This window comes from Cottoperca gobio, unplaced genomic scaffold, assembly GCF_900634415.1.
Source record: "Cottoperca gobio unplaced genomic scaffold, fCotGob3.1 fCotGob3_2arrow_ctg1, whole genome shotgun sequence".
In the NCBI taxonomy this organism is placed as follows: domain Eukaryota; kingdom Metazoa; phylum Chordata; class Actinopteri; order Perciformes; family Bovichtidae; genus Cottoperca; species Cottoperca gobio.
The window spans coordinates 154,889-167,500 of record NW_021166910.1 but is presented as its reverse complement, the minus strand read 5'-3'; the positions used below and the strand labels follow the sequence as shown (position 1 = coordinate 167,500).

At 40.3% G+C, this 12,612-nt stretch overlaps 1 protein-coding gene and 1 pseudogene across 1 annotated transcript; one reads left to right on the top strand and one right to left on the bottom strand.

Moving 5' to 3' along the window:
• Nucleotides 1-4,181, bottom strand: part of LOC115005414 (pre-mRNA-splicing factor 38A-like) — a 65,825-nt pseudogene extending 61,644 nt beyond the window's left edge.
• Nucleotides 4,182-8,962: 4,781 nt separating this feature from the next.
• On the top strand, nt 8,963-10,117 carry LOC115005413 (uncharacterized). Its single transcript, XM_029427213.1, has one exon. The coding sequence runs from the start codon at nt 8,963-8,965 to the stop codon at nt 9,719-9,721; it is 759 nt and encodes a 252-aa protein (XP_029283073.1). The 3' UTR covers nt 9,722-10,117.
• Nucleotides 10,118-12,612: the final 2,495 nt, after the last annotated feature.

The following is a 12,612-nucleotide window of genomic DNA, read 5'->3' as shown; positions in this document are numbered from 1 at the left end:
TTAGGGCTGTAAGGCGATTAAAAAAATTAATTACAAGCTTTGTGATGAATTCATCGCGATTAATTGCATATATCAATATTTGCTGTCTGAGCTCCGTGCGACGGGGGCTGTCGGAGCAAAAGTCAGGGGCATCTAAGAGCTCGATTAATCTACATTAATATTTTTGTCGCGTTATTTTTTCTGTGATTAATTAATCGAAATTAACGCGTTAATTTGACAGACCTACTAACAATACAACCTATTTACAAGAAACAGGCTTAATATCTAGAATATTAACGCATAAACTTGTGGGGGATCATCCATCCATCCATCCATCCATCCATCGTCTACCGCTTATCCGGGGTCGGGTCGCGGGGGCAGCAGCTCCAGTAAGGAACCCCAAACTTCCCTTCTCCGGGCCACATCCGCCAGCTCCGACTGGGGGATCCCGAGGCGTTCCCAGCCCAGTGAGGAGATATAATCTCTCCACCGAGTCCTGGGTCTTCCCCGGGGTCTCCTCCCAGCTGGACGCGCCTGGAACACCTCCCTAGAGAGGCGCTCAGGTGGCATCCTTACTAGATGCCCGAATCACCTCAACTGGCTCCTTTCAACGTAAGGGAGCAGCGGCTCTACTCCGAGTCTCTCACAGATGGCTGAACATCTCACCCTATCTCTAAGGGAGACGCCAGCCACATGTCTGAGAAAACCCATTTTGGCCGCTTGCACCCGCGATCTCGTTCGTGGGGATCAATAAAGGATTATATTGTCTTAATGTCCAGAATTTAACCACTTGATGTAATATTTCATAAATTAGGTGGCAGAATGCGCCTTTAACGTTCCTGTCTAGATATTTGCAAATAAACAACATACAAACAAGTAAATCTGAAAACTTGGGAGTTGTTGGAAGGTGCATATTTCTTCCTTTGATAGAAGTAGGCCAGCAGTTTCCCCCTGCTTCCACTTTGTGTTAAATTGGGGAAAAAAGTGCATTTCCAAAATACTCTTTCTTTACACGACCTCCAGACACAATGTACAGATCACCCAGATGATAACTTCTTCTTGGCTTGAAAACCGACTAACAGCAGCAGACACGGGAAACCACTGTTCTCATTTCATGATATGCATGACTTTGGGTTGATTAATCAAAAACTCACCTCCATTTCTGTTCTGACTCTTGACCCTTCTGTAATCGTTGTACAGCGGTTCCAAGTATTTGTAGCAATCCACTGCGGTGCCAGTTAACCTCATGTACATCGCTCCGAGTAGACGAACATATCTAAAGACAAAAAACATCAGATGGTTGGAAAAGATTCACAAATAGCCCAGTATGAGTAAGCAGATATTATTTTTGCAAGGCTGTTTGTCCAATAGCCTTTAGTAGTTTCTAGAATGAGTCAATCTTTCTATCTCAAAAGCAGTTTCTAGAATTACATTTACTTAACATACACATTTTTATTGCCAAGTAGGTTTTCACATACAAGGAATTTGCCTTGGTGTTTTGCTGCATTACAATAAACATAGTAAAGAAAATAAAAGATAAAAAGCAATTACTGCAATAGTCAAGAAACATTAATAAAATAGAAACGGTGACAACTAAAATATGAAAAACAACATGGACAATATATCCGTTTTTAAAATTAAAGAGCAGCACATTTTGGAGCAGGAATTTTGAAAATATTGTCGTAGGAATGTGAAAGAGTTCACAGTGTAATGCAAAGAGAACATACGCAATGTACTAAGAGACCAAAATATGTGCTTTAACATAACACATTGAGACAGTTTTCTGTATTTATCAACTATCAATTTCTTCTTATTATTATTATTATTATTATTATTATTATTATTATTATTATTATTATTATTATTATTATTATTATTATTTATAAATCTACATGGTGACAGTGTGCACAGTGTCCTATGTTTTGTTGGTTGGTTGGTTGATGAAGGGAATACAGCACAAATGCTCACTTTTTCTCTCAATGGATTGAGATAGAAACTCACTTGAAATCTTCGTTTTTTATGAACTCAACGATGATGTCTTTTTCAGGTTGAATCTGCAGCATCTTCAGAGTGAGGCAGAGGAAGGGAGTGGGCTTGATGTTTCCTCCAAAAACTCCACCGACAAACTTCAACTCCATGGCTTTGTCCACAACCAGCTCAGCTGTGGATGACACAACATGCACACACTTTATAAAACAGTCACTGTGAAATACCAAAGGACAAAAAGAAAATGTCTCATTATTGTGTAATATGATTTATTTTGTTGTGTTTATTCTCTAGTAAAAAGTAAACAATAAAACCCAATAGGCTGATGGACAGTACAAATTACAATATTTATGATCAAATATATATTTGTTATATTTTTTTAAATGTGAAAATGAAAATAGACCTTGCAAATATATATGCAAAGTCAACTAAGGGCCAGGCTAAAGCTGAGCAGATATACCAGGAACTGCTAGAAAGGGATCTTGAACCTGCAGACAAACAGATGCTTTACAACAACTACGCAAAATATTTAAACTTCGATCGAAAAGAGTACCAAAGGTCACTAAGATATCACATGAAGGCAGCAGAGATACCGCAACAATCCTTCTTTCGGGAGAACAGCATCAAAGTTCTGGAGAAGATTAGAGACAGACGCAGGGACAGAATGTGTAGAGAAATAGAGAAGTTTCTGGAAAAAATATAGGTATTGCATTACCTAAAGGAATCTGTAAGTACTTAATAATCGAGCTGTGTCCATTAAAGGCAGGTTTCTAAAAGTGTCTGGACTTTTGTAGTTAACATTCGTAGTTAATGGAAGACAGAGGCTGTTAAAAAAAATATCAGCACTTGATTTTTATGAAACACGCCGAATCCTTCACTAACACTGATTGTTAACATGTTGAAATTATTTGTTAAAATAGATTTTGAATGGATGTTGTTTTCCTTAACTTAGTGTATAAATCTGCTCAGGTTTACACAGTGTACTCTCTCAATTCTTTTTTTTTCTTACTTTTAATGGTGGGGAGGGGGGTGACAGATGTGTCATGTCATATGTCTTTTAAGCTACTGAGTACCTAAATTTCAGAAATTCAAATACACGACACATCATTTTGCAATACTGCACTTAGGCTGCTGATGGACGGTAATTAAACTTTACATTTTGAAGTTAACATGGATGAGCATTAAACAAATGAAGCTGTATAACAGAGGTATGTGAACGTGTTGGGAACCAAACAATAACCTGCTTACACCAGCAGGTGGCAGCAGCAGAGCGTCATAATGCAGGTGTCTCCAGGTGACAGCTGTCCCAGCTCTTCATACTGACACTCAGCAAACAGCTGCTGCTCAAAGTGAACACATAATACACTGCTCAAAAAAATTACAGGAACACTTTTGAATCAGAGTATAACATCAAGTCAATTAAACTTCTGGGATATTGATCTGGTCAGTTAAGTAGCAGAGGGGGTTGTTAGTGAGTTTTAGCTGCTTTGGTGTTAATGACATTAACAACAGGTGCACTAGAGGGGCAATAATGAGACGACCCCCAAAACAGCAAAGGTTTTCCAGGCGGAGGCCACTGACATTTTTTCCCTCCTCATCTTTTCTGACTGTTTTTCACTAGTTTTGTATTCAGTCAGTGTCACTACTGGGAGTATGAGGCGATACCTGGACCCTACAGAGGTTGCACAGGCAGTCCAGCTCCTCCAGGATGAGCACATGTGACCGACGTGAAAGGGTCTAGAGAAGCCGTGGAGAATGTTATGCTGCCTGTAACATCGTTCAGCATGACCGGTTTGGTGGTGGGTCAGTGATGGTCTGGGGAGGCATATCCATGGAAGGACGCACAAACCTCTGCAGGCTAGACAACGGCCCCCTGACTGCCATTAGGTATCGGGATGAAATCCTTGGACCCATTGTCAGACCCTACGCTGGTGCAGTGGGTCCTGGGTTCCTCCTGGTGCACAACAATGCTTGGCCTCATGTTGCGAGAGTGTGCAGGCAGTTCCTGGAGGATGAAGGAATTGATTCCATTGACTGGCCCCCACGTTTGCCTGACCTAAATCCAATAGAACACCTCTGGGACATTATTTTTCATTCCATCCGAGGTTGTACCTCAGACTGTCCAGGAGCTCAGTGATGCCCTGGTCCAGATCTGGGAGGAGATACCCCAGGACACCATCCGTCGTCTCATTAGTAGCCGCGACGTTGTCAGGCATGCATACAAGCACGTGGGGGAAATACACAGTACTGAGTACCATTTTGAGTTGCTGGAATGGAATTTCAGCAAAATGGACAAGCCTGCCGCATCAATTTTTCAATTAGATTTTCGAGGTGTCTTTGAATTCAGCCCTCTCTAGGTAGATAATTTTAATTTCCATCAAACGATGTGGCATCCTTTCGTTCCTACCACATTACCCAGTTCATATCAGTATTGATATCCAGGATTATTTCTTCCCCCATTGAAATCTGATGTGGTTTCAAAGTGTTCCTTTAATTATTTTGAGCAGTGTATAAACATGTACCAGTGCTGACCAAATTGACTTGTGTCCTCTGTAGTGGACATTTTGTTCTCTTGTACTCTTGTGAGCCACTGTATCAATCCCTGCTGTATTGTACAGAGGACATTCTGGGCTTTTCAGTGATATGTCATTGGTTAGAGTGACATGCTGGGAAGTTCCTCTTTCTTTTCATTCAAAATGGCCGGCATACCAACAACAACATTTTATCGAAAGAGGAGAGGTAAGTCAAATACTGTTAATATATTGGGTTTTTTAATATGAACATCATATTGTTTATTAACCTGTTAGGAATGATATTATTAGTTCTGAAAGTAGTTAAATAATTTGTGTTTTTATATAACAGCTCTTTTATTAATGTCCATTCTAGTGGACACCAAGACCATCTTCATGTACTTAATGACTAAACAGTGTTGCAGGAGACAGATCTGAAGCAGAATGTATTCTGTACCAGATAGTTGAGGGAGATTCAGATTTGGAGTTGTCAGATGATGAGAGAGATCAGAACTTCACACCAGGGATAGAAGAGCTTGAAGAAGAAGAGGAAGAAGATGCAGATGCTCAGATGAGCAGACAGATACAGACACAGACACAGAGACAGATAGGGACGAGCAGGATAGATGTCGGCCTCTGTGGGCCAAGAGTAGCATATATGTTGTACATTCATTCCAATCAGATGAGTGTAAGGTTTTAATTATTATTCCTATTATTTCATTTTGTTTATTAGAGTTTTTTTCTCAAACTATATAGATTCATACCTGTGCTACCTGGGCTTCCTGACTGTCAAGGTGACCCTACAACCCATGCAGATCCCACAACCAGAGCCATCTGTGCGCAGGCAAGGCACATGATGCCAGAGATGGTGGATATCAAGCATGCAGAAAGATGCAGACATCAAGGCTGCAAAGACGTACATGAGGTGTACCAAATGCAAGATGTTTCTCTGCATTACAAAACAGAAAATATGCTTCCAGGAGTATCACAGCTAAAAATGCAAGGAATAAATGAAGAATGAGGAAGGAAACAGTCAAACAAAGGATTAAAACTTTTGATCGGAATTGACAATGTTTATACATCAGGCTTTTATTTTGAGAGCAGTTAAGCAGAAGACTAGTTTTGTTGTTGCATTATTCAGATCAAAATTATTATTATTTTTAATGAAAAGGTGAATGTATTCTTGATTTCATCACTCTACAACACTAATATGTTACATATTTTATCTTTTAATTTAATCTGTTTTTTCACACTAAAATGGTCTTCAGGTCCATTACAGTGGACACAGTAAAAAATAAAAAATAATTTTAAAAAGTCTAAATTGCAAGATGTTTTATTAACCCCAAATAGATAGGAAATCACAAACAAGGAATTTGAAAGACACATTTTTTCCTCAGTTCCCATGAGGATAAGATAATGCACATGACACCTTAATATTTCTGTTTGATATGTACTCAAGGACATATCATGCACTGTCACTGTCTCTATAAACCCTACATACTGTATATAGACATGTACATATACAAGTGTAGGCCTAAATATCCATCAGTTTAATACATATTTCTTTGCGCTATTTATTTTGTTTACAACTAACAGAAACACCTGACTTGTATATAAACATGTTATTCATGTTGTTGGTCATATATAGGCCGAATACTCCAAACTGGTGTTTGGGGCATAGGCAAAAACAACAGTCAGAGGCGAAGGATTAACCCGGAGGCAACCCTCTCGTCCTCCGGGGTGAACTCCAATGTAGCGGCGCTCAGCTGGGGACTTGTGAGTAATGTATGTTTCTTGTTATTTTCCTTTCTTCAAGGTTCATTTGTTATCAATATACAACACAGGGTTGCACAACAACATGCAAGTTGTAGTCACTGTTGTGCTACACAGGAAAAAAACAAAATAGTTATGAGCTGTCATCTCAAAACAGTCATCTTCCTTGAGTTCTTTCCTCATTTCATACTTCCAGTCTTCGTTCCTTCTCTCGTTTCTTTTCTCCTACCTTTTGTTATCTATCTTTTCCATTATTTTCTCCCCGTTTCCTCCCTTCTGTACATTTCTCTTTCTTCATTGACTCTTTCAGGCCCTTGGTTTGTCCATCCAGTCTACATGTGTTTTGTAAAATCTTACGACCGTGTGCCCCATGATGGAATGTGGGGGGTGCTATGGGAGTATGGGGTACTGGGGTCATTGCTACGAGTTTTCGAGTTCTTTCAGTATACAACCAAAGTGAAAGCTGTGGTGGAAATTCTGTTAACAAAGATGATCAAAAGATACAAAGCATATCTTTGAGTATTTTATTATAAAGAAGGCTTTCTGCAGAAAGGATCAGACCATGCAGCACCAAAACTCTACCGGGCAATTTTCGTTCCTACCCTCACCTATGGTCATGAAGGCTGGGTCATGACCGAAAGAACGAGATCGCGGGTACAAACGGCCAAAATGGGTTTTCTCTGGCGGGTGGCTGGCGTCTCCCTTAGAGAGAGGGTGAGAAGCTCAGCCATCTGTGAGAGACTCGGAGTAGAGCCTTTGCGTTGAAAGGAGCCAGTTGAGGTGGTTTGGGCATCTAGTATGGATGGCACCTGGGCGCCTCCCTAGGGAGGTGTTCCAGGCACGTCCAGCTGGGAGGAGACCCCGGGGAAGAGCCAGGACTCAGTGGTAGATGATGGATGGATGGATGGATGGATATATGCGCACATTCGTAACCCCTAATCCATAGTTTTAACTTTCTCTTTTAGATATATGTCATATTTTTATCATATCATTTGTTCTGTTCTTTTTCTTGTAAGTTCTTCAGGTTCCATGTTTCCCACCAGATAAGTGGGAACACTATCATCAGGGTAAGTACCACGAGGAAACAATTAATTCCCCACGTGCCGCAACATGATCTAAGTTTGTTGACTGGGGCGGGATTGTTTCTGAGTCTCTGGTATAGGGCCATACTCACCCTCCTGTTGTGACTCTGACCTCCTTGTCACAGTCCCCTTTTAGCTCTTGGGCTGTGTTGTTTCTTCACTGGGGTTAAGACAAGTGTCCCCTATTGGAAACACCTCCCTTTGTAGCCAGACTTCACACAAAGAGGTCTGGTTTCTGCTTCTATGGAGAGTTAGTATCTTTCTCAGGTGTAGGTGATATATGTACCCTTTTACAGTGTGCCAGGTGTAGGAGATGATGAGTCACTGGGTTGATCTGGAACTCTCTTGCAGTGGTTAGTGTGTACCCACGTTGCTCTACCAGTAACCTTTACTGCCGTCTGTGTTGTCAGGAGCACTTGATAGTGTCCCTGCCACCGCTTGTGTCATCAGCTTTTTCTTCCCAGGTCTTTTATCACCACCCAGTCACCTGGTTTCAAGTCATGCAGCTGTTCAGCTGCTGGAGTTGGTAATGCGTCTTTCACGTGTCTGTGGATATCAAATGAATAGAGGAGAGATTTGCACAATAACGGAGCATTTCATCTTCACACAAAACCGTTGAAGGCAAAGTCTGCCTTGCTGGTCCAATACCTGTATTCAGTCATCTGCCAAACAAGATCTCAAAAGGACTCAGTCCATTCTTCAATCTTATTCTTGCTCTCTTTTGTAGAAGCACAATGGGAAGGGCTTTAGGCCATGATAGCCTTGTTTCTTAACAACATTTGGCTAGTTTGTTTTTAAATGTGCCATTTTCTCTTTCAACAGCCCCTCCACTTGCTGGGTGGTGGGAGCAGTGTTGTTTTAAGTCAATGCCTAAGTACTGGCTAACTTGCTTCAGGACTGTGTTTACAAAGGGCGCTCCATTATCACTGCTGATCTTTGCTGGTATTTCCCATCTGGGAATAATCTCTGTGATAAGAGCCTTAGTTACAGCCTCTGTATCCTGTTTGGCAGTGGGAAATACTTAAACCCGTTTGGAATACATGTCAACAATAACCAGTGTTGTGGAAGTTTTCCTGCTTTATGTATATAAAGTCAAATAAATGGTGATAGAGACAGAGTTGTCTTTGTACATTTATTTGAGATCTCAAAGACACCAGTCCTACAGAGCACTGGTGTAGTCTGTAGGAGAGCGCAGATTGAAAGAGAACACACAGACATTTTATACACACTTGGTCCCTTGACTCTATTGACTGAGTGATAAACACAGCTTGGGACAGAGGACAAACTGCTGATGATCTATAGAACAATAAAACAACAGTCAATAGGTGATTGATCAGCACATCTGTTATTTACTGTAAACACATTTACTGTTAGATTAGTTCCTTTTGATGTTTGTAAGGTCATTCCCTCTAATCGGAAGAACTCAGTCCTGGGAAACTCAATCCTTTTATCTTTGGGTATATATATGCATAGACATTTGTTTATATGAGAGAGCATGACAGTGCATCTAATTTTGATGTGGCCCAAGAGCCAATCACAAAAATGCCTGCGATGCAGTGAACCAATCACCTTCGAGGGGGGAAAAACCTGAGTAAACAATATCTGACCATCTGAGTTCGATCCTAAAATGGCATGTATGCTTCAGAGCACAGCAGCACAGCAGTGGGGGCTGACATTTTGGAGAAAATGAGAATCACCAAAGAAAAGGATCCAGAGAACTTGTACCTCGCAGTTCACTACCTCGACCAATGTGCTAAGAAAGGAGAAAGAATTGAAGATGAAGCACGTGAGCTAGCCAGGGAGGTTTTGAGAAATCCTGTCAGCAGCTACAGTGGTATTAAACCATTACTTATTGTTTACAGAAACTATTTATCTGTTGATGAGGCCATTGATTTGGCAGAGGAGGTTCTGAGAAACCATCCAGATGAGCGTTATCTGAAGGGATGTGCTGCACTCTGCTACAAATGGAAGATCTTTGACAATGACAGTGTCCCAACACAAAGCCTGATGGACAGAGCAATCAGTCTCCATGAAGAGATGATTTCTCTTTACCCTCATTCCTCACTTAAGAAGAAAATAGACCTTGCAGATATATATGCAAAGTCAATTAATGGCCTAGCTAAAGCTGAGCAGATATACCAGGAACTGCTAGAAAGGGATCTTGAACCTGTAGATAAACAGATGCTTTACTACAACTACGCACAACATTTAAACTTCCATGGACAGGATCGCAACAGGTCACTCGGATATCACATGCAGGTGGCAGAGATACGGCAACAATCCATCTTTCGTGAGAAAAGCTTCAAAGTTCTGGTGAACAGTAGAGACAGAGGCGGGGGCAGAATGTGTAGAGAAATAGAGGAGTTTCTGGAAAACCTGCAAGAGCCATAGTGTTTTTAACAGCACTGGTTCTGAATCCAGAACAAAAATAGGTATTGCATTAGCAATAACCTTTGTATATACTTATTATTTTGATTACTTACACGTTAAATAAGTTGCACGTTTTTTCTCTCTTGGTCGTGTTGTCCAGAAGGCAGCAACACCCACACTCGGAACATGTAATATACGATCAACTCATTGTTGGTTTTAGTCTATAAATGGCTAACAAACAAAAGAACCTGTATATTTTGAGCTGTCTCCTTTTAAGGCAGGTTTCAACAAGTGTTCATTGAAGACAACACATATCTAAATACCTATACATTAGCACTGAAAAACTGCCAGCTGTAGTACACAAGTACAAATGTGTTGTAAATGTTAGTGAATAATAAAACTTGGATTTGTAATGCAGCTTAATTTGTTCTATCACCTGAATTACAGCCAAATGCAACTGATTGTTTTCATGTATGTAAGCTGTGTCTCAGTTGTACACTCTATAAATACTATGAAATATACATTACTAAGACATTCTGTTGGACGTCAACCAAACTACAACTTTTAAAGCTACTGCCAACATTATATTTGAAAACCTTTAGAGAAGCAAAACATTAGTTAATTCATCGTTTTCCAAAAACTAAAATCACAGTAACACTGAATTTTATGTTTGAGATTTCAGAATAATTCCTTGGAAATAATAATTTGGTACTAATTACAGGGGAAAACAGTAATTTCCTCAAAAGAAATGCTGAGGTTTTTCCCAAGTAAAGATGAATTCATTTATTGATTGATGATTGAAAACTTTATTGGAGCCTTGTTTAATAATATAATTTCCCAAAGACAAAGTATAAATGTTTGCATGTTCAGTCGACCTTTTGGCAATATAGTGTAACATGAAACCCATAGACTGTTGAAAACACAGCTGTAATATTTGTATCATGTCTTATTTTACTTGACAAAGTTCCTTGTAAATAAAATCCCAGGAGCATCATGTCATGTCTCGTCGAGTTTGTTGAGTTTTTCATGTTGTAACTTCCTGTTTTGTTGTGTAACTACCTCTTGTTTCTCAATCCAGATCCCTTTACTTCCTGTCTTGGTGTGGTTTCCCGTCATCAGAGAAGCGAAACGTGAGGGCGGGGGGGCATCTGCGTTTTCATCACTGATAAGTGGTGCAGACTTGCAAACACAGTACAACTCGACTTCACCTTTTTGAACTTAGGGTGTATTTTTTATTTTAGGGAAATGTTGTAGTGTAATGCGGCTGTAGAGGTGACATACGGCTGTAGAGAGGGCATACGACTGTACTAGACTATGCATGATAACCCTGTGAGCACCTCTCACACAGGCTAGATAAGGATGTGTAATGTCTCGTCGAGTTTGTTGAGTATTTCATGTTGTAACTTCCTGACTTTGCTTGAAACCAGAGCGGGTTTGTTTGCACATTAAGCACAAAGGGTTCGACTCGTGGAGGACAAATAAAAATGCCTCTGTCCACTTTTCCTGAATGTTCCTATGCTCGTCTTGTATGGCTCGTACCTTTCTTTTTTAACGGGAGCAGCTGTTGTCTGTCCACAAACCACATCTCCAGCATCTTCCTCTCGATTTACGGTGGTTTGATGCTCCAAAGACAAATCTTAATTTTCCTCGTTTGTCACGCTTTGTTTCTGTCCAACAGGTGTGCAACTTTTTAATAAGAAATCGATCCATTTTACGTCTGTAGAAACACACGCTAACTAGCATGTAATGGTGAAACGAGTCGTCCGGACTAACGCAGGTTGGTCGTAGTATCCTCCATTTAAATGTTCAAATTTAGCGATATAAATAATTTTTTTGCAAATGTCCATATTCACAAGCATGCTTATGTTAACATATTTTTAATGAGCTTAAGTTAATTTATTTCTATACTAGCCCACCATGTATCTACCCGTCCAAGAGCACATTCACCCTTGTCGTGCTGATAGACCGCCAAAACTGGCAACTCCGCAGTGAGTCAGTGTCGGCCGAGCAAGTTTAAATATCTTGTTTCTGTCTATATTTGCATCTTTTATCAATTATTATTACATATTATTTGTGGGCTAATAGAGCAGACTCAGTGTTTTAATGGGTTATATGTAATTGCCCTGCTTGTTTTTAGTGTTTTTATGAAATATCTGTATTGACTCCATAATCATATCTATCCCCCCTTTATTTAGCCCACTGCCACGCGAGCCACCAATGGCTTGGCGAGCCGCAGGAGGCTCGCGAGCCGCGCAATGAGTAACACTGCTCTAGAGCACTGATACGAGGACGTGTCTTTTCTGTAACACACACACACACACACACACACACACTCACGCACGCACGCACGCACACGCACACACACACACACACACACACCAATGCATAAATACTTGAATCAAGCTGTGTGTGTGTGAGTGTGTGAACAGACGTGGTGTAAACGTACCTGAAGTCGAGGCAGAATGATGTCACACATCCTCTCTGAGTGAAGAAGCTCGTCAATGAACTCGTCCACATGCATCAGTTCAAACTCTATTACAAAAAAGAAAAACGATTTCTGAACGATTTCCTCATATATCCACAACATATTCAGAGTTTAAAAACCAACGTTGTCAAAACAAATATTGACATTATGGATCCTGTGGGAGAAAATCCCTGAAGCTTGGGCCGGATGTCCTCAGGATCTTCACCACACTATAACAATACTTCTATATTGCTTTCAAAAATCAACAGTGTTCAAGGAGTTTCAATAGAATAAGAGTTTACTGAAGAATCAACACAGTACAGCAAACACGAGTCGGTCCAAGGAGTGATTGAATAACAAATCACACACCTCTTAGTTTATACATTTTCCTTATCTTTCAAAGTTGACACCATTGTTCCAAAAAGTCAGTGAGTAGAGACAGGAGGGG